The 17,299-nt window shown below is 43.9% G+C and overlaps 7 protein-coding genes across 7 annotated transcripts; 3 read left to right on the forward strand and 4 right to left on the reverse strand.

Annotated features, from left to right (window-relative positions):
* Positions 1-539: 539 nt before the first annotated feature.
* Positions 540-1,761, reverse strand: Bfra_000432 (uncharacterized protein; the record flags this gene model as incomplete). The annotated part of the gene is made up of 2 exons (XM_037330878.1): positions 540-1,313; positions 1,414-1,761. 2 exons carry the CDS (start codon positions 1,759-1,761, stop codon positions 540-542), a joined length of 1,122 nt encoding a protein of 373 aa, XP_037197211.1.
* Positions 1,762-2,201: 440 nt separating this feature from the next.
* Positions 2,202-2,875, forward strand: Bfra_000433 (uncharacterized protein). Its single transcript, XM_037330879.1, has 3 exons — positions 2,202-2,242; positions 2,405-2,571; positions 2,642-2,875. Exons 2-3 carry the CDS (start codon positions 2,446-2,448, stop codon positions 2,711-2,713), a joined length of 198 nt encoding a protein of 65 aa, XP_037197212.1. The 5' UTR covers positions 2,202-2,242; positions 2,405-2,445; the 3' UTR covers positions 2,714-2,875.
* Positions 2,876-3,414: 539 nt separating this feature from the next.
* Bfra_000434 (putative rna recognition domain-containing protein) lies at positions 3,415-4,739 on the reverse strand (the record flags this gene model as incomplete). Its single annotated transcript, XM_037330880.1, has 3 exons — positions 4,545-4,739; positions 3,609-4,489; positions 3,415-3,491 (listed from the first exon to the last, which is right to left on the reverse strand). Exons 1-3 carry the CDS (start codon positions 4,622-4,624, stop codon positions 3,415-3,417), a joined length of 1,038 nt encoding a protein of 345 aa, XP_037197213.1. The 5' UTR covers positions 4,625-4,739.
* Positions 4,740-5,507: 768 nt separating this feature from the next.
* On the forward strand, positions 5,508-8,061 carry Bfra_000435 (putative glutamyl-trna amidotransferase subunit a protein; the record flags this gene model as incomplete). The annotated part of the gene is made up of 2 exons (XM_037330881.1): positions 5,508-5,898; positions 6,053-8,061. 2 exons carry the CDS (start codon positions 5,508-5,510, stop codon positions 8,059-8,061), a joined length of 2,400 nt encoding a protein of 799 aa, XP_037197214.1.
* A 1,220-nt stretch (positions 8,062-9,281) lies between these two features.
* Positions 9,282-9,659, reverse strand: Bfra_000436 (uncharacterized protein; the record flags this gene model as incomplete). The annotated part of the gene is made up of 3 exons (XM_037330882.1): positions 9,282-9,407; positions 9,485-9,541; positions 9,594-9,659. 3 exons carry the CDS (start codon positions 9,657-9,659, stop codon positions 9,282-9,284), a joined length of 249 nt encoding a protein of 82 aa, XP_037197215.1.
* Positions 9,660-12,749: 3,090 nt separating this feature from the next.
* On the forward strand, positions 12,750-15,441 carry Bfra_000437 (putative transcription factor cys6 protein; the record flags this gene model as incomplete). The annotated part of the gene is made up of 9 exons (XM_037330883.1): positions 12,750-12,827; positions 12,949-13,061; positions 13,164-14,003; positions 14,066-14,096; positions 14,148-14,203; positions 14,258-14,332; positions 14,383-14,579; positions 14,642-15,066; positions 15,154-15,441. 9 exons carry the CDS (start codon positions 12,750-12,752, stop codon positions 15,439-15,441), a joined length of 2,103 nt encoding a protein of 700 aa, XP_037197216.1.
* A 389-nt stretch (positions 15,442-15,830) lies between these two features.
* On the reverse strand, positions 15,831-16,987 carry Bfra_000438 (putative sporulation protein sps19 protein; the record flags this gene model as incomplete). Its single annotated transcript, XM_037330884.1, has 4 exons — positions 15,831-15,928; positions 16,017-16,537; positions 16,610-16,868; positions 16,933-16,987. 4 exons carry the CDS (start codon positions 16,985-16,987, stop codon positions 15,837-15,839), a joined length of 927 nt encoding a protein of 308 aa, XP_037197217.1. The 3' UTR covers positions 15,831-15,836.
* Positions 16,988-17,299: the final 312 nt, after the last annotated feature.

The raw sequence follows: 17,299 nt of genomic DNA on the forward strand, positions 1-17,299 counted from the left end.
ACCCCTCCCCCTCAAAAGGTCCCCTCGGTCTCGCAGCCGAAATAGCATATACAGCCGTCTTCCTCCCCTTCGACCACGCTACTTTTATTACTTCGACTCGTGTTCATGTAAATAGTGGTTGGGGTAGTCGTTGGGTCTGATTATTGGTCTCATTTTGTGGGCTAAATATTTTATGGGCAACGTTGAATCTAATCTAGTCTACACTACGCCGGAAGACCTTTCGGAAGCGTTTAAAGTACGAATAGTCATGCGGGTTAATGAATGTGCGAGAGGTTCAACGAATAAGGTTATACAACAACAAAAGCTATTTCAACAAAGAGGTAATTGCATTTTAATAAATTATCTTTGGGCTGGATTCTGAGATTTCCCATATTTCCCTGTAATACGCAAACTAGACCAGACCATGTAGGAAAACCTACTCATACGCCATATTTTTCTCCTATTCCTCGAGCCAAGTCGAAAATTTGTAGCAATCAATGAGAAATAAAACCTTCACGAACTCCCAAATATCAGATTGTGAGAAACCAACTCAAACCCACTCATCTCAAGCCACCACTTCTAGCACTCTCCCCAACCCTAACGCTCTCATCTTCCTCCACATCCTTACTCCTTAAGCTATCCCTACCTCTTCCAATGCTCACACTAGCCGACGTACTGACACTTTCACTTCTTGGTCTGTTCAAACTTTCATCGCTCTGTCTTCTATCCCTTATCGTCCTCTCCAACTCCCTAATCCTCTTCTTTAACGCCTCATTCTCTCTCTTTACATTTTCTAATTCCTGTCTTTGAAGGGCTGCCTCCTCATATCTTGCTGTTGTTGGCACGCTTGTCGCACTGCCAACTTCACCCGCAGTACTACCCATTGTTGGTACATTGCCCGATGAATAATCACGATGTGGTAGCATACTAGGTCGTTGTTGGTGATAGAAATGCGAGAACTGATCTGCATGTCCATAACTACCGCTCAATGGTGCAGGACTACTGGCTCCGGATCTGTGAACACCAGTTGTGGAGTTTTGGCGGCTGAGGGAGATAGCTTGGGGTAGTGAATCGACGCGTCGAGCGGCAGGGGCAGCGATTCCACTGGTCGTGCTGATACTACCTGCTGTGGCAGTAATGCTTCGAGTAGAGGTGCTGGAAGATGTGCGGTGATGGCGACGATGCGAAGGAATGGGGTGATTGGGTCCGGATAGGAGATGGTTTGAATTATCTAACCCATCTGGATGACCTGCGGAAGTGGACGAGGCATTTGAGACGACAGAGGCATTTTGAGCAGCACGAAGCATACTCAGTTCGCGGGTTAATCGATTTACCTATCATAGCATCACAAAGATTAGTATATATAGCCAGAATGCAAGCTTTCATTGTCTGAAAGATTACTAGACATTTGATAAACTGTCGGAATGTACATACGACAGCTTCTTGTTCTTTCTCCAGTTGTAGATGTAAATCGGCAGCCGTCAAAGGCTTTGGGTGTCTTAACGGTCCAGGTCCCATTCCTACACCGGTATTATCTCCTGAAGGAATCGTGCCAGTTGCAGATGTCAAAATATTATTGGAAGGCGACATCAAAGGAGGTGAAGCTGCAGTGACAGCACTTTGGTTTGAAGGAAGAATATTTAAGGAGGAAGTCGACAGATTATTTGGGGAAGCCATTGCTTGAGAAGTGCGTCGGGAAGGAGTACGAGATGTAAGACGTGGAGATGCTACAACCTCCTGAGGTCTTGTAGATATAGGTACTGAGTTTAGATCTGGTGCCATCACTTTCACCGAAGTGAGCACGGAGTGGATTGTAGACTTTCGCGCGACGATAAATACACGTTTATGTATTGCTAGGTTTCAATAGTGCGGGACCATATTATACATAGGAGTAGGATTAGAATAAGTTTGTAAATCAATTAGTTAATCTAACTGTAACAAAATCATAAGGCTGTTGCACTATTGCTGAGGAACGGTTTGATAACGCATAATTTAGAAAGCTTGAGGCTAATCTTGGCTTGTGGCTGGTGACTTGTGGCTGATGCTCAAGCTCAGTATAATCACATGATTCTGTTTGAGCCTGGAGTGAAAGCCCCGAGTTCATGTCACCGTGAAGAGATGAAGTGGGGGGCAACTTCCTCTATGACGTATGAAGCTTAGAGGGGTATATAGAAAAGGAGAAGCTTGTTTCTGTCAACCCTCACATCTAAAACTATACACAACTTTACTATCTATCTCTCAAACTCAATTCCTCTTCATCAATGTAAGTTCATGTTCATACTTGATCACTCACGTACTCAACTATCTGCATCAACTTAATATCGTCGTCGGTCCCTCGCTTCATACAAGCCAATCTCTACCTCCTATTCCATGTTCTATACATCAAATCTCAAATCTATTCTTCAGTCAAACTAATTCTCCCTAGAATTATCTAAACACACATACACACACACACACACATACATCATGCCTGAAGGACGTCAATCACCACCACCCGAGACCCAATCCGGTGCTCAAAAAGGTGCTCCCTCCGATGCCAAGGGAGTCAGCCAAGGAGGCAACAACCAACAAGACAGCAAATCTGATCTTGAGGTACGTAAAGTTCATAACTGCTCGTTGAGTAAATAAAAGATCAGATTCAATACTAACACTCCATTTACAGAATCTCTCCTCAAACCCAAAGGGACCCCTCGAGGATCACTCAAACGAGACTCGCTCAAAGACTGAGAACTAAATGCGGACTGATATGAGGGTGTTCGGGATAATGAATGGGGACATGTATATTAGTCGCACTTCCAAAGGAAGTGTACGTATTGATACGATACGAGATGATATGATACCGTCATGAAATGGGAGGAGTTAAATGAGACAATGAAATAAACTCGTTATGAAGGAACTCTGGTGTGATATGGCTTACTATCGTGAAAATGTGCCATGTGTATCAATATTTCCAAATAAAATGCAGACTCTTTGAAAAACGTAATTCTCCACCCATTATGTGGTTCAATGAACAGTAGAGGGGCTCAATATTTTCGGATGGTCTTGTTGGCCTACATGCAGGTCTACCTATCCATATCTCAACAACAGACTAGTACATAACTAATCCATCAACAAAATGTTGTCATGCATCAACGTCACGGTTTTCTGAGTAATTATGTGGACGCAAACGTCACTTTTTACAAAAACTGCCAAGTAAACAGAACTCTTTACTGTCACAAATAACATCATATTAGAGGGGCACGTAATTATTGTGAGAAACTTGTGATATTTAATTCGCAAATTGATCATTAACCTTCATATTGCCCCAACGCATCGCTTGCAAACAACCGTCCAACCTAATCTGATAGTTCATCCCTAATATCCGTTTTCTGTAACCATTCATACTGATCCCAAAAATTGCCACTCCCATAAAAAGATATCAAAAACCCAAAACGCTCAAGCAAAGGTTGACTTCTCAGATTGAGAATCGAGAGGTGCAACCTTGGTTGAGTCCACAATAGCTGCTGAATCAGCTGGTTAAAAAGCTAAGTCAGCAGGTAACTAATGATACAATTTGATTTCCATGACCAGCAACGAAATAAACATAAAGAAATTGATCTATTTGCAACATCCAGTGCAAGCACATTGACCTTCCGCGCAGGGACAGTCTTTGCTGTCTCCACCACACTTGCATGTCGTCTTGTCGCTACCAGCAACCTTCTCCGTTTCGGCCTTGGGACAGGAGTTGCAGCTGCACTGACCAGGAGCACAGCCACATTTCGAAGTGTTACCACCGCAACCGCAGGTTGTTTTATCAGAACCTGGAACCTTCTTGACATCGGACTTGCCACAGTCGCTGCATGCACAGGATCCAGGGGCACACGGACATTCTCCAGAAACTGAACCACACTTACAAGTTGTCTTCTCGGTACCAGGAACCTTTTGTGGACCTTCCTGCTTCTTGATATCTGCCAAACGACGAGCCTCGGCGTGAATATCCTGAACTTGGCGAGAGGTTTGTGTGTAGAAGTTGACAAGCTTTTGACCAGTTGGGGTTCCGGCGGCCTTCTCGTAGTAAGAGGTTAATCCAGAAAGGAGGGAGCTGGCCTTCTGGGTAACACCATAAGATTGATCGACGCCCTTGGCCTTCTCAGTGGCATGGTACTTGCTGTCGAGACTGTTCAAGGTGGCGAGGAAGCGGTTAGATACTCCATGCTTTTGGTCCAGGTCGATAGCACGTTGAGCAGCGGTATCTCCAATGACGTAACCATGGGCAAGATATTCTGCAATGATACGGCTTCTTGGCTTCTCCTCCTGGGTAATATCATCGCTGTCACGCTGTTCATTGGAAGTATAGTGGCTTCCATCATCCTCGTTGGATCCGGATGCACTTGTAACCTTAACTTGGGTAGATCCAAGTTGAGTGTTGTCGAGTAACAAAGCAGTCTTAGCTGCGGTTTCCTTCTCAAACTGAACGGTGGCGTTTTGTGTCTCTCCAACGGATCCAACTTCAAGGCTGGTAATCTTTCCACTAAATTGATGTTAAAATCTTGAAGTAGAACTTAAGGAATGGGGTTGAAGCTCACCAGAAGCTGAAGAAGTCTTTAACTTCTTTCTCGCTGGTCTGCGAGGAGATGTTCTTGACGTGTACTGTATTGGCAGACATGATGATGAGGATGGATGATGATTTGTGATTTTGCTTTATTATTGGGTTGTTTGTTACAAAGAGGTTTGAGTGAATTGTGTTGAGTGTAAAAAAAGTTGATGGTTTTTTGTTGAATTGTATCGTGGCTCTTTCAATGTATTTGTAGCATGCAATGGAATGGGAAACAGGGGCGAAAAGTGGGCAGATCAATATGGCCAAAAACAAGAGGGGTAATTGCGTACGTCACTGTGGCGTATGTGGCTTGTGTAGGACAGCAATGCTGAGTTTGCTTTACATAAGCAGAAACACCCAATCAAAGCTCATGATCAACCGCCGGTGGTTTCTGGTAAACTACTCCGTACCAGGTAGGTAGGTAGATAGCCAAGGAGAAACAACTCGAATCTTCCTACAATTGTTAGCATTTCTATCATTTTCAACGCGTGTGAAGTTTGGTATAGGATATTAGCAAACTCCGTACATGGTATCAAGAGAAGAAAGGAGCGAGAGCGTAGTATTTGCTAGTTACCTTACGTAACAGAAGACTAACAAATAACATGGGAAAGTGAGCGCACGTATTTATCGGCATATATAGCAGAGGTCTATTGACATTGGAACGAAAGTACGTGAATGGAAAGTACTTGTCACTTATCTTCACTCATCGCAGGAAAGTACCAGATGAGAAAGGATTGTTTTTCCAACGAACAATAGCAAGCTATTAACGTAGGAAGGTGCGATTGCGAAAGAGAGTAGAAGGTACAAGACGCTTGCTTCATGAACATCACGAAACATGACAACAACTTATAACGCACAATATACCCTATCGCGATTCTAGTGAGGTTATAATTTTATTGGCCGTCAACAGACAGTATTCATTGGTTAACACGCACCTTCAACGTTGCTCATTATGGGGTTTCAACTTGACTTAGCGGATGCCGAAGACGCAGATACACTCGCAGATATGCATCTGAACGCCTTCGCTCAAACGCCTTTGCAACGTACTCTATTTCCAACAGAAGAAAGCCTTGCAGGCTTGCGTGAATGTCTCAAACAGGATGTCCTCCTAACTTTGAAAGAAGGAAACGTTGAGAGAATCAATTTGGTAGTGCGAGACACCGACGACATGAAGAAAATCATTGCAATAGCCAAGTGGGATCTGCCTGAGAAGATCCCACGGGCCGTTTGTCCTCTTGCTCATATATTCCCTCCAAAGCATGCCTGCCGGGAGCTTATCAAGGAGTACAGTGCTAAGCAGGAATCCAATAAGATGAAGGTCATGGGTGATACCCAATGCTATCGTAAGATTATCCCAATCTTGTTCATACTAATGATTCCCCCTCGTTATACTCGGTGTTTGAGTAAGAATCCAGAGGCACCTTTTTATTAAAATCTTTCAGGTTTCATCTTTGGCCTCAGATTGTGTCCGCCACTCCTTCTGACAGCGCAAGACAGGTCTCACTTCAGTCATCACTCTGCCCCAGTATAGAAAACGCGGAGCTGGAACTTTGTTGACTAACTGGGGACTGTTAAGAGGGGAGAAAGAAAAAATCCCAGTATACTTGGAAAGCCCCATTTCTACTTTGTCTTTCTTTCGAAATTTGGGCTTCATCTCTGTGAATGAGTTTACGATATCCTTACCCCGGAAACGAGCCACTGCCTATATTCATCAAGAATCATGTATGATCCGAATATTTCGAGATTGTGATGTTAGAGAGGAAGAAATGGACTACTGGGACTCAAGTCTCGATATTGAAAGTCTAATGATTGATTACGAAGCTGGTGTCAGACCTCAACTCGTAGTGCAAGCTATTTATGACCGCATCGAAGCATACCGAAATATACAACCGTCTTTGTGGATTTACCTTCAGCCCATTGAAGATGTTATGGCTTCAGCCAGAGATTTGTACAGGCGTTGGCCAGATGGTTCTAATAGGCCACCACTGTGGGGCGTACCTTTCAGTGTCAAGGATAGCTTTGACATTGCTGGGATTCCCACCACGATTGGATGTCAAACACTTGCATACACTCCTGACTCTTCATCACTAGTCTATCGACGGTGTATCGACGCCGGTGCACTATTTATTGGAAAGACAAACATGGATCAATTAGCTACTGGCATGACTGGTTGCAGATCTCCATTTGGCACGCTGCACTCAGTTCTCAACCGAGATTACGTTGTTGGTGGATCGAGTAGCGGTAGTGCCATAAGTGTTGCTGAAGGCTTAGTGTCATTTTCTTTGGGCAGTGACACCGCAGGCTCGATTCGAATTCCTGCCATGTTTAACAATATTGTTGGATTCAAACCTACCAAAGGAACTGTTTCAGCTCAAGGGATTGCGCCAGCTTGTCTCCATCAAGATTGTGTTTCTTTTCTGGGTGTCACTTCGGAAGTCATTGGAAAAGTTTGGAGGGTATGTCACGGATTTGATAAAGAAGACTATTTTGCCAAGCCTCCCCCATTCCAGATCTCATCACGAGTATATTCCGAGGATGTCAAAGATTCCAAAGATATCTTGCCATCATTCAAGTTTGCTACACCACCGGACTCTGCGCTTGAAGTGTGTAACCCCATCTTTCAGAAGCAGTTCAAACTTGTAATTGCAAATCTGGAAGAGCTGGGCGGCCAGCGAGTGGATGTAGACTGGACGCCCTTCGAATCCGCGAACGAGCTTCTTTACAGCGGTACTTTCGTTCTGGAGCGACTTACAACACTACCCGATGGCTGGTTCGACAAGAACAAAGACACACTTCACCCAGTCATTCGCTCTGTTTTCGAGAATGCACTTGCACGTAAGAGCACGGCCATTGATGTATTCAAAGATCTGCAAAAGCAGGCAAAGTACAAAAGAATGGTCGAAGGCATTCTGACGCTAGATGATGATTCTCACGAATTAACCGTCATGGTAGTTCCCACTGCACCTTTCCACCCCACCATTAAAGAAGTATCGAAAGATCCCATTCGCATTAACGAAAAGCTTGGCGCCTTTGCTCACTTTGCCAATGTTCTGGACCTAGTGGCTGTAGCACTTCCTTGCGGGACTTATAGGGTTAACATGGATGACATGGAAATCTTGCCGTTTGGTGTTACGATCTTGGCAGGAACGGGATTGGATCGACATCTTCTGCATTTAGTTAAGAGATTAGAAGATCCGTTGAGAGATATCGAAGACGATTTAGGATCAAATACCTCGCTGACAGGAGCCGAGGAAGATTCAGCGAGAGCTTCTGAGGAAATCGATGATTTGGACAAGACGGTGACCGATATTGAGAAAGACACGTCGGCAGAGGTTGTGGTAGATACAAGGAAAGGTGTCAAGAATAATAGCAACTTGGAGGAAGTGTTGAGAAGTATCGAGGACGAAATGTTGAAAGCTCATTCGGACAGTGATGAATTAGAGGAAAAGCTGAGAGACACCGATGAAGACATGATGAAATCTGCGAAAGAAAATGATTTGATTTAGAGGATACATCAATGACAATCAAAAAGCATTCGGTGAAACCTGACGAGTATCATGGTATATTGCAAGAAACATCGAAAGATTTTCGGAGCAGGAGTTCCAATGTCGATGAGGCAGCCCTGATTTTTGAATTCTGATCTGGACGCGGACGAGGACGAGGACCTAATCAGATACACATTTTTCGGATACGTCATTCCAGTCTCGGTCCTTACTGGCCAAGCCAGGTCCATGTAGCATTCTATTGACGATCCTGCAATGTTAGTCAGCCTTGAAATATTGAGGGGGGGGGGATCGAAAAATTTGCGCTAAGTCGGAATTAAATAGATTGGTGTGGTCGAGACAGGCCTCTCCATCAATTCATTATTAATATTCGCACCCAATTATATTAGACACGAAGTCTGGCTGTCAGTCATATGTCCAAATATCAGTCTCTGAACTCTGTAATACACTAGACGAGACGCCACATTTCAGAATTTGAATGAGTATGCAAACATCTTCTGTACACAACTAACTGTGTCCGGGGCTCATTTACCTTGGATTGAACCTTTACAATCAATTAAAAGAAACGATGAAATCCAATTCTGTGCCACTCGGATAATAGTAGTGCTTTGTGTGTTATTATCCCATATACTTTCAAGTTCCAAAGGTATCAATCATCAAACACTAGCGCAGCTGTTACTCTGAATTCTTAATGACAATCTTGAGGAGGGAAAAGGGCTGCGTGTCTGTCGCGTATAATTGGTATAATGTAGGTTTAGCATTTATATGTGACGACACATCTAGCCGACTGCTTTGTGACACTCGTATTATAATTTCGTCGCCATTTGTGGCGGATCTCTAGTCCGGCAGCATTAGTCTTAGAGCCGAAGTTTTAGCTTGCATGATAGGGCTGACTAGATCATGAATCATGAATGATAGACATAGGTAAAGACAATATTTAAACGGAGATTAATGCTTTGAGGTAATATGACTAAAGTTCCATCCTCTACAATACGAACGCTGTAAAGAATATCGCTACGTTGATTCATTGAAAATAATACATCACTGCTAACGAAGTTATTAAACAACAAACAACAAATATTTCCATATCGATGACCCAAAACTCAGGGTCTTTCAGGTCATCCGCCCGCCGATAAAATATCTTTGCTTCTTCCCTCCATCCATACAGGGGCTGTCTCTCGGCTCGTCTCAACCAGCGAGAGCACAATTTCCCGCGCCTTCATTCACTTGAGGCCGAGTCCCACCAGTGCACCATTGATCCCATCGACAACAGGCTCGAAACCCAAGGGACCCAAAATTGTCCACAATATTTGTCGTGCTTCGAGGGTGGCTGATGAGGATGCAGCCCCCTAAATTTACTAGCGTGTTAAAAATGACTTTCTTGTTATGTATACAGGAAGGAACGGCTGTAGGGGTGGAGACTTGCATCATATTTGTCACCTTTTCGGATGACTTGGGAGTTCTTGTTCTCGGCCGCGGCGTTCTTGGGTGATTCTCAGCATTTGAAAAGTGTGCACATGCTAATCAAGACTTACAGCGATGGGAGCCGCAATAGCGAGTGGGAGAACGATTGCTGCGATGACGAGTCGTTGGATATACATCTTGAGGGGCTGGAATGATTTGTTTATGGTGATTGTAGGCTGTAAGCTAGGAAGTTCTATGGTTGAAGAGATTGAATGGACTTGATGGGAATAATGCCATCAACGAGGGCACTTCATATATTTTTCTCCCACGATCGTTACAGGGTGAGCCAGATTGTCATTTTCACCATCCAGCTTCCACGAGGTCGAACAACGAAGAGTCACCTACAATGTTCAACTCCACGAGGAAAGGGGACGCGATACTATCAAACCTCTGTACACTCAACGGAGAAACAAGGGCGTCCAATAATGGGCCTCTAAGGACATTCCACATGGATTTCTGGAAGAAATGATGGTCCCGCCGTTGTGGTATTCAGTGACGTTAGAACGATCAACTCGCACCGGCGATCTGAGGCTTTAATGAAAAGAGTTTCGAAGATTTTGTGTATCTGTTCAGTTAATTAAACATCGTTGGCAAAACTTGCCAATATGTTTTATTTCAGGTAATGTGATGGACCGCCAAGACGATACATCACCTTGTTGAGAGATGTAAACTGGCCAGTTGAACCACTTGAGTAATCATTTTCTAGTGGACGTTGAAAAATGCTGTTAGCTTGAACTCATACATGAATGGGTTTAAGAGACCAATGTTCGACAAGCTGATGTTGCCAGTCGTCACAATTAATCAAACTTTGTCAAGACACACTGATGCGTTATTCTTAAAAGAATACCGAGGCTTGACAAGATGATAGCGATAGATCATTTCTCGAGTAACCATGCCCCGAGCATCTGAGTCAGTGAGAGGAACTTGAGCCGCAACGAGGTATGTTATCGGCTTGGAGCTTTCGGCCATTCCGTACTGACGTTACACTCATGCTATCAGCCGGCAGCACTATCACAAGCCGAGATAAGCAGACGGAGAAAGGTCGTAAGATATAAGAGACTATGAAGATAGTAATTGTATAGGGTGATTACAGGTTCCTTGCGTGTAAACCGCATCTCCGAACAAGATTGACGGATCGAGCTGCGGAAGACCTGTCACAACATCATGAACCAAGACGAATGATCTGATCGTACACCCCCAAATAACATCATTAGCTCGAATGATGATGGAAGCGATCGAGATTCGCTAGTGAGGAAGAAGCTCATATAATTCTCATCACCCAACTATATACAAAAAAAGAAAATTCATAATTGAATGATTTTTATATCAAAATGTTGGCCCTATACCAGGGGAGTATAGTGAACTATTCTTCTTATCAAAAATATCTATTTGAACTTTTTTCATTCAATAAATTAAACTTTCTCCTAAATCTTTGGAAATATAGGTGGTCAGAAGTTACTTTTTCCTTATAACCGATTTCTGATCAGCCGGAAAAACCATTGGCTGGTCAACATCAGCCTTATTTCCGGATGCTTAATGGGAATAGCCTGACTCACGGACTCGAACATATTTTGAGATTCTAATATATCGAAAACACTCCTATTATATTAGATTAAAAATCAATTACATATAAATATCTATTGATTTTTACTTTAAATCATTCCCCTGAATCAAGACTTTCATTTGGTATAACTTTTGTAGAATTCGGAAAAAGGCAATATTTTGCATGTTTTGCATGTAGTTGGGTGATGAGAACTGTAGGGCGAGGGAGGAGCTGGGGGTATGTCCCTAGGCTAATGTCTACCTACTGCGCAATCCAATTAGCAGAATGTAATATAATGTAAAACTCAAGGCAACACGATACGCAATCGCACATGTCGTACTAGTCGAGTTGTACACCCCCATTGCTCATGGTGTTGAGGTTATGACGAACGCTAACGCTTGATGTAACAAAACCATTTTAGCCATATCAAAAAACTAGTGGGGATGAAGGCGAGATGGAGATGCCTCCGTCTTCGTCAAAAGCGTGACTTGGTAGCGCATTGTTGTCTGTCTCTAAGGTAGGTATGGTTGTGTATTGCAACAAGAAGACATACTCCATATGCAGCATCCTTGATAAGTGAGTAGCTATCTGAACCATCGGGAGTCCCCATTTTGCTCTATCTCTAGACGGCTTCCCCTTCTACCTCTGATGGAGATTTGTATTCTGCATACGATCCGAAATATCCTAAATACCTACTTCGTATACCTCGTACGACTAGCACGACTAGCACGACCACCCCACCTAGGCAAAAGTAGTGTTCCTGAAAACAACCTTGGAAAGCTGTCCTGTATAACTAACTGTATGACATTGTGATGTCACCGATATTCATTTGATTCTTGCTTTCGTTGTCATGAATCCCATCAAAAGTCTTTATTATTGATGATAAGCCCTCAAAGAAGTCAAAAGAGGGTAAAGAAATGAGTGGATCAATGAGAACTATTCAAGTTCGCCTCCTCGCCCTCTCGCCATTTCCACTTTATGTAAGCTTACTCACTGCTTATATAAATTAGATAAAAGAGAATCATGTCCTTTCATTGGATTGGACTCAAAGTCGGTACAAATACTTCGGAGGCGGACATCATCACCGGTGATGCTCGAATTGATCAAATCTCCCATATTGTTTGATCGGAGGCATCTCCACAGAATTCAGATCCCTCTCACGCAACCTTGCGATTTTGAGTAAATGTGATAGACGAAGGGTCAATCCGTTTTTGTGATGCGATTTATACATAGTAGTCGTCGCTAAGACCCGAATACCATCACATTTTTTCTTTTGACAAAGCAAGAACAGATTTCATCATTGTTTCGGGGAAGAAGAATCGCTTTCGCATATAATTATACTTGTTCCCATCGTTTGGGTCAATTCTTTCGAAAAAGTAACCCTGAGTACTAGGTACCCGGTGTCTCTAAATGATCCAACAGCCATCGTGGATAACGACAGTGGCAGCAATATCGCCAATAATATCAGCATCAAACATAACTTGGTTATCCAGCAACGATTCCATAACAGACAGCCTAAGAAATTATTTTACAGGAGTTGTATCGCTATGCTCTGTCCTCGCTGAGCCGACCAGGAACGAATGCGCCACAACTCTGCTGGGATACGATAATACACCTATTAGGAACATATCATATAATCCGTTGCATCCACGGAGCCCGCCTACAGCGAAATAATCAAGTTCCAATGGACCAAGAATCGGCATCTAGTTCCACTCTTGGAGCAGCTCCAGTACGAAAGGACAGAGGACCGATCGCGAGCCAGGTTGGTGTTTCTCCTTCACCACTTTCTCCATACATCCCTTCCAAGAAACCCCCAACGTTATGATATATGAACATATTGTGTTACAATGTTGCTAAAGTGAACTGACGTTTAACTTCTCAAGGCTTGTGATGTTTGTCGACAACGGAAGCAGAGATGTGACGAGAACCGTCCAAAGTGCGGTCTTTGTACACGCTTGAAGATAGACTGCAACTACAGGGAGCCCGTGCCGACAAAGTAAGTGCTGCAAGGCATGTTTCGGACGATTCGATACTGCGAACGGAATCTGAAACTTTTTAGTTTTATCATCTGAATTGGACCTGACTGAGAGCGTCATAGGAAAGACAAAACCATGGTTGAAATCTTGGATCGAGTGAAAAACATAGAAAGTATACTCGAACAATTTCCTCAACTCACGATGGGCATCGCAGAGTTCAAGCCAAGTCAGACGCCACTTACCCATTCATCATTGAACGACCCCCTTAGCTTCAAAGCCGAGGGACATACGTTCGCGACCTCGTTCTCACACCCAAACGAAACAAATACAGCTCGAATGCATACAAGTCCTATATATCGTCACTATACTGCGTCTCATAAGATTTTGTTATGGCCGGCTATACAGCAACTTCACCTACAAGTTGCGCCATCAAACAATGGCAATGGCAAATTTCTGGAAAGTGGGCCTGTGTTCATGGTTAGAATACAGGCCTCAAGACCCCCATTATCATTAGATATAGATCTACAAGAGAGACCGTTTGTAGGCATGCAATCATTGGCGAGTAGAGTTGCTGGGGGCTCGCGAACAACATTTCCAGGCTTGTCCCAGGAAGCTATGCACCAACTGGCAGTGTCTTATTTTGATACGTTCAACTTTCTATACCCTTTCATGGATAGACAAACTTTCCTTTCTGATACTTTAGTGAAAGTAGCGTCTGAAGGATTCGATGGAGATATGGAATCTGTTATTGCCTTGCTAATATTCGCCCTTGGAGAAGTAGCGCTTGAAGGATCCTGCGGCTCTCCTGTCGATATTTACCAGGCACGGCCCAGTGGCATCAGAGGCGGGTCGGGGCCATCTAAACCACCAGGACTATCCTTTTTTAACGAAGCGATGAAAAGAATTGGCTGTGTCTTGACAGAATGCACTCTTGAAAACGTGCAGATGTTTTGCCTGACAGCGTGCGTTTCAATTTCAATTAATATGAGCTTGTCGAACTCGACTAACTCAATATTTGACGTAGACTATATTATCAATCCTCTTACCGCCATCTGGTAATTATTGGAACCAAAAACTTGAACGAGTGGCAGTTGATGTAATCGTAGGAATTTTGGAGGTCGATGATTTCTGCTTCATCAGCATGTGAAATGCTTATCACGTCGTTAGCACACTACTCCTCTTCGTTCCTTCTCAATACCTTCTGACCGAACTATAGGCATATATTTGACTGGAAATCTCCGAAGGGCGACCTTATAAAACGTGCGTATTGGCATTGCGCTACCATGGAGACGTGAGTTGTTTGATACTTCAAATTCCTTTCATTCTGTTGAGAGATAATAGGACTTTACACCTCGACATAGATTTGCCTCTTACCTCTATGATGAATCTCGAGACGCACATTGAGATGCCACTTTTCCCCATGCCATTTTGTGAAGACGATTTGAAGGGGGACCAGGAATCCAATTGGCAAGCACACAGTTCTTCAGTACTAGCATTACGAAGAATTTGCGTGCAGATGCAGAATGGAATTTCCGAGAGTAAGCATACGATTCGCAAACTTTTTTCACCATCTTAGATAAAACTGACTTCTCAACCAAAGTGGCTAAGATGGACGCCAACTCCTCTTGCTCGGAAGGTTACACCTTCTTGACCGCAGCCGGAGTACGGCAACTCGCATCTCAGCTAACTCAATGGCGCGGGCTACTCCCCAGTGCACTCCAATGGGCAGAAGATGAACCCGCGAGTTTTCCTTACGTGCAAACGCCTGAACGGGATATCGAGAATATCGATCCCAATTTCACATCTCCAATGTCACAACAAAGTCCTCGTCCGGTTCTCTTCTCCACTGACATCGACGAGGAACCGGTCAGGTATCCTTATGCATATGACATACAAGTTGCGACAATTAGAACTAGATACTATTACGCCAAATACATGGTTTATCGACCTTTTGTGTATAAGGTATTACATTCTCCGGAATTGGTGACGCCCGAGGATGCCCAAAATGTCGCGGAATGTCTACGAGTATGTTATCTCTACTTTCATCTTTCTTCCTTTCCCTTTTACTGCTACCTTTATCTTCGCTTCGCCCATATTAACGATACCCACTAGTCCTGTCTCCTATGGCCCATTCTCCTCTCACCCCCATCCCGTTGCAAACGTCTAATACCCTACCTCTTCACCTGGTCTCAGATATTCCTTAGCATCTTAATCATCGTGCATCTCTCGAAAAGCAACATGATGCTGAAGGATATTTGTGATAACATGTGTGGGGAGCGGTACCATGCAGAGATTGACGAAAGTGTGAGGCTAATGTTGGACTGGATTCGGGACTTGAAAGATGCTGAGGATCCAATTGCGCTTTGGTGTTGGAACATGCTGAGAGGCATCTATTGGTAGGTCTTTTATTAACACTTCATCAACACTCGTCGATGGTGGGTACGTGTGATGGTGGAGAATAAAATCCGGAAAATACGTCTCCAAAGTTTGGGTGTGGCTCGGGGATTACGTATGACGCAGTGAATGAAAGGGGAAGGAAAGATGCGGCCGCGTGCTTAGGTATTTATGATGTGGCGGAAAAGATCAAGGAAGCTATGCATAAGTGGATGATGAGATGCCACAACGATGTTACGATCATGAAGAAGGTAGAACAAACATCGAAACCCAGTAGTTAGACGAGGATCGCCAAATAAAGACCCAAATTCGGCCAGAATACAAAATGTCTATCGCATTACATGTCTTAACCCCAATATAGCAACTCACCACAGAGTGCAGCGTGTACTGTGACCTGGTAATCACAACTTTGACTCCTTTCTTCGTACGAATGTATCGTCTAGTAAATAATCGGGATATCTCTTTGCTCCGGCCATTCCTCCCGGGTGCCTCCCTATTTGGACTCGGTTAGTATGAACAACTTAGCGAGGGTGAATGAACTGGGTGGGGGGAATGAAGCATTAGGAAATAATAAAACGTACAATTTCCTCCGTCAATAACCAAAACTTCACCATTGACAAAGCTGCCTGCATCGCTGAACAAGTACACAGTTCCGTCTGCAATTTCCTTTACTGTGCCATATCTCCCCAACGGATTTCTTCTTTGCGCATCCCCGCTAGCTTCGCTCTCCTTATCGCCCAACCTTGCCATTCCCTCCGTTCCTTCTATGGGTCCTGGAGTGATCACATTGCTAGTTATTCCCCTAGGACCGTATTCCAATGCGGCCGTTGCAGAAATAGCGTCGACGCCTGCTTTTGCTGCTGCTGCGTGCCCCTGAAGTGCCATTCCTGTGAAATGGAACGTGGCGGAGATAAAAATTATGCGGCCGCCGGTGTTGGGGTTAGAAGCTGTATTTGGATGGGCAGAGGCGGATTTCATAAGGTGTGGGAGAGTAGCTTTGAGGGTATTGAAGGAGCCGAGAGTGTCGATTTCAAGGACAGTTCGGAAAGCGTTTGAGGAGAGACCTTCGAGGGGTGAAATGAAGTTTCCTGCTGCTCCGGCGCTGTTGAAAAGATATGTTAGAACACGTCATTGATATAAGTAAGAGAAAGGGAAATGGGTTGAGCAATCGTACATAACGAAATCAATGCCCCCTAATTCCTTCACACATGTCTCTACCGCACTCTCCAAATTCTTTATGTTTCTCACATCCACACCGCCGATTCCAATGACTTTGGATCCGGAACGTGCTGTTGAAATGGATTTGGCCATAGATTCAGTCTTGGATGGATTGCGTCCGATAATACACGCGTTGGCGCCTAGGTGAACCATTGCGCGCACTTGAGCGGAACATATCGTACCTGCTCCGCCAGTGCAGAAGACGACTTTGTTGTCTAAAGGAAATACGATTAGCGTGCGCAAATAAAGCAAACTGTGCTATCTGTTAGAAGTCCATACCGAATATACCGTTCCGCCAGACGTCGGAGAGATATTCTGATCGAGGTAGAGCCATGTTCGTTTATATCTTGAGGATCAAAGCAGTGTTTGTGAGTTCGAAACGGAATTGATGATATAGATACTTGTATTTCGTAGTTTTTATAGTTAGGTCTTAAATACACAACATCAATGGAAAAAAACTAAGTCACTTGGATTACTGATCTAAAGTAAGACATGAACTACCTAAGTACAAAATCCGGGGTTTCAAGCCTCGGTCCGGCTATTCATTAACAAGCTCCGGGAGCCAAGACGTGATTACATAATATCGTAATCGATCCATTGATCCATTGAAGAGAATGACGGCGGAGTTCCCTTATTAGTTCGGTAC

Source organism: Botrytis fragariae (assembly GCF_013461495.1).
Source record: "Botrytis fragariae strain BVB16 chromosome Unknown tig00000001, whole genome shotgun sequence".
NCBI classification, from domain to species: Eukaryota; Fungi; Ascomycota; class Leotiomycetes; order Helotiales; family Sclerotiniaceae; genus Botrytis; species Botrytis fragariae.

Excerpts from the sequence above, each read along its gene's own strand:
- Bfra_000433 (XM_037330879.1), top strand. The coding sequence starts at position 2,446 with ATGCCTGAAGGACGTCAATCACCACCACCCGAGACCCAATCCGGTGCT. Across the intron at positions 2,572-2,641 it reads ACAGCAAATCTGATCTTGAG|AATCTCTCCTCAAACCCAAA; the intron begins GTACGTAAAGTT and ends CTCCATTTACAG.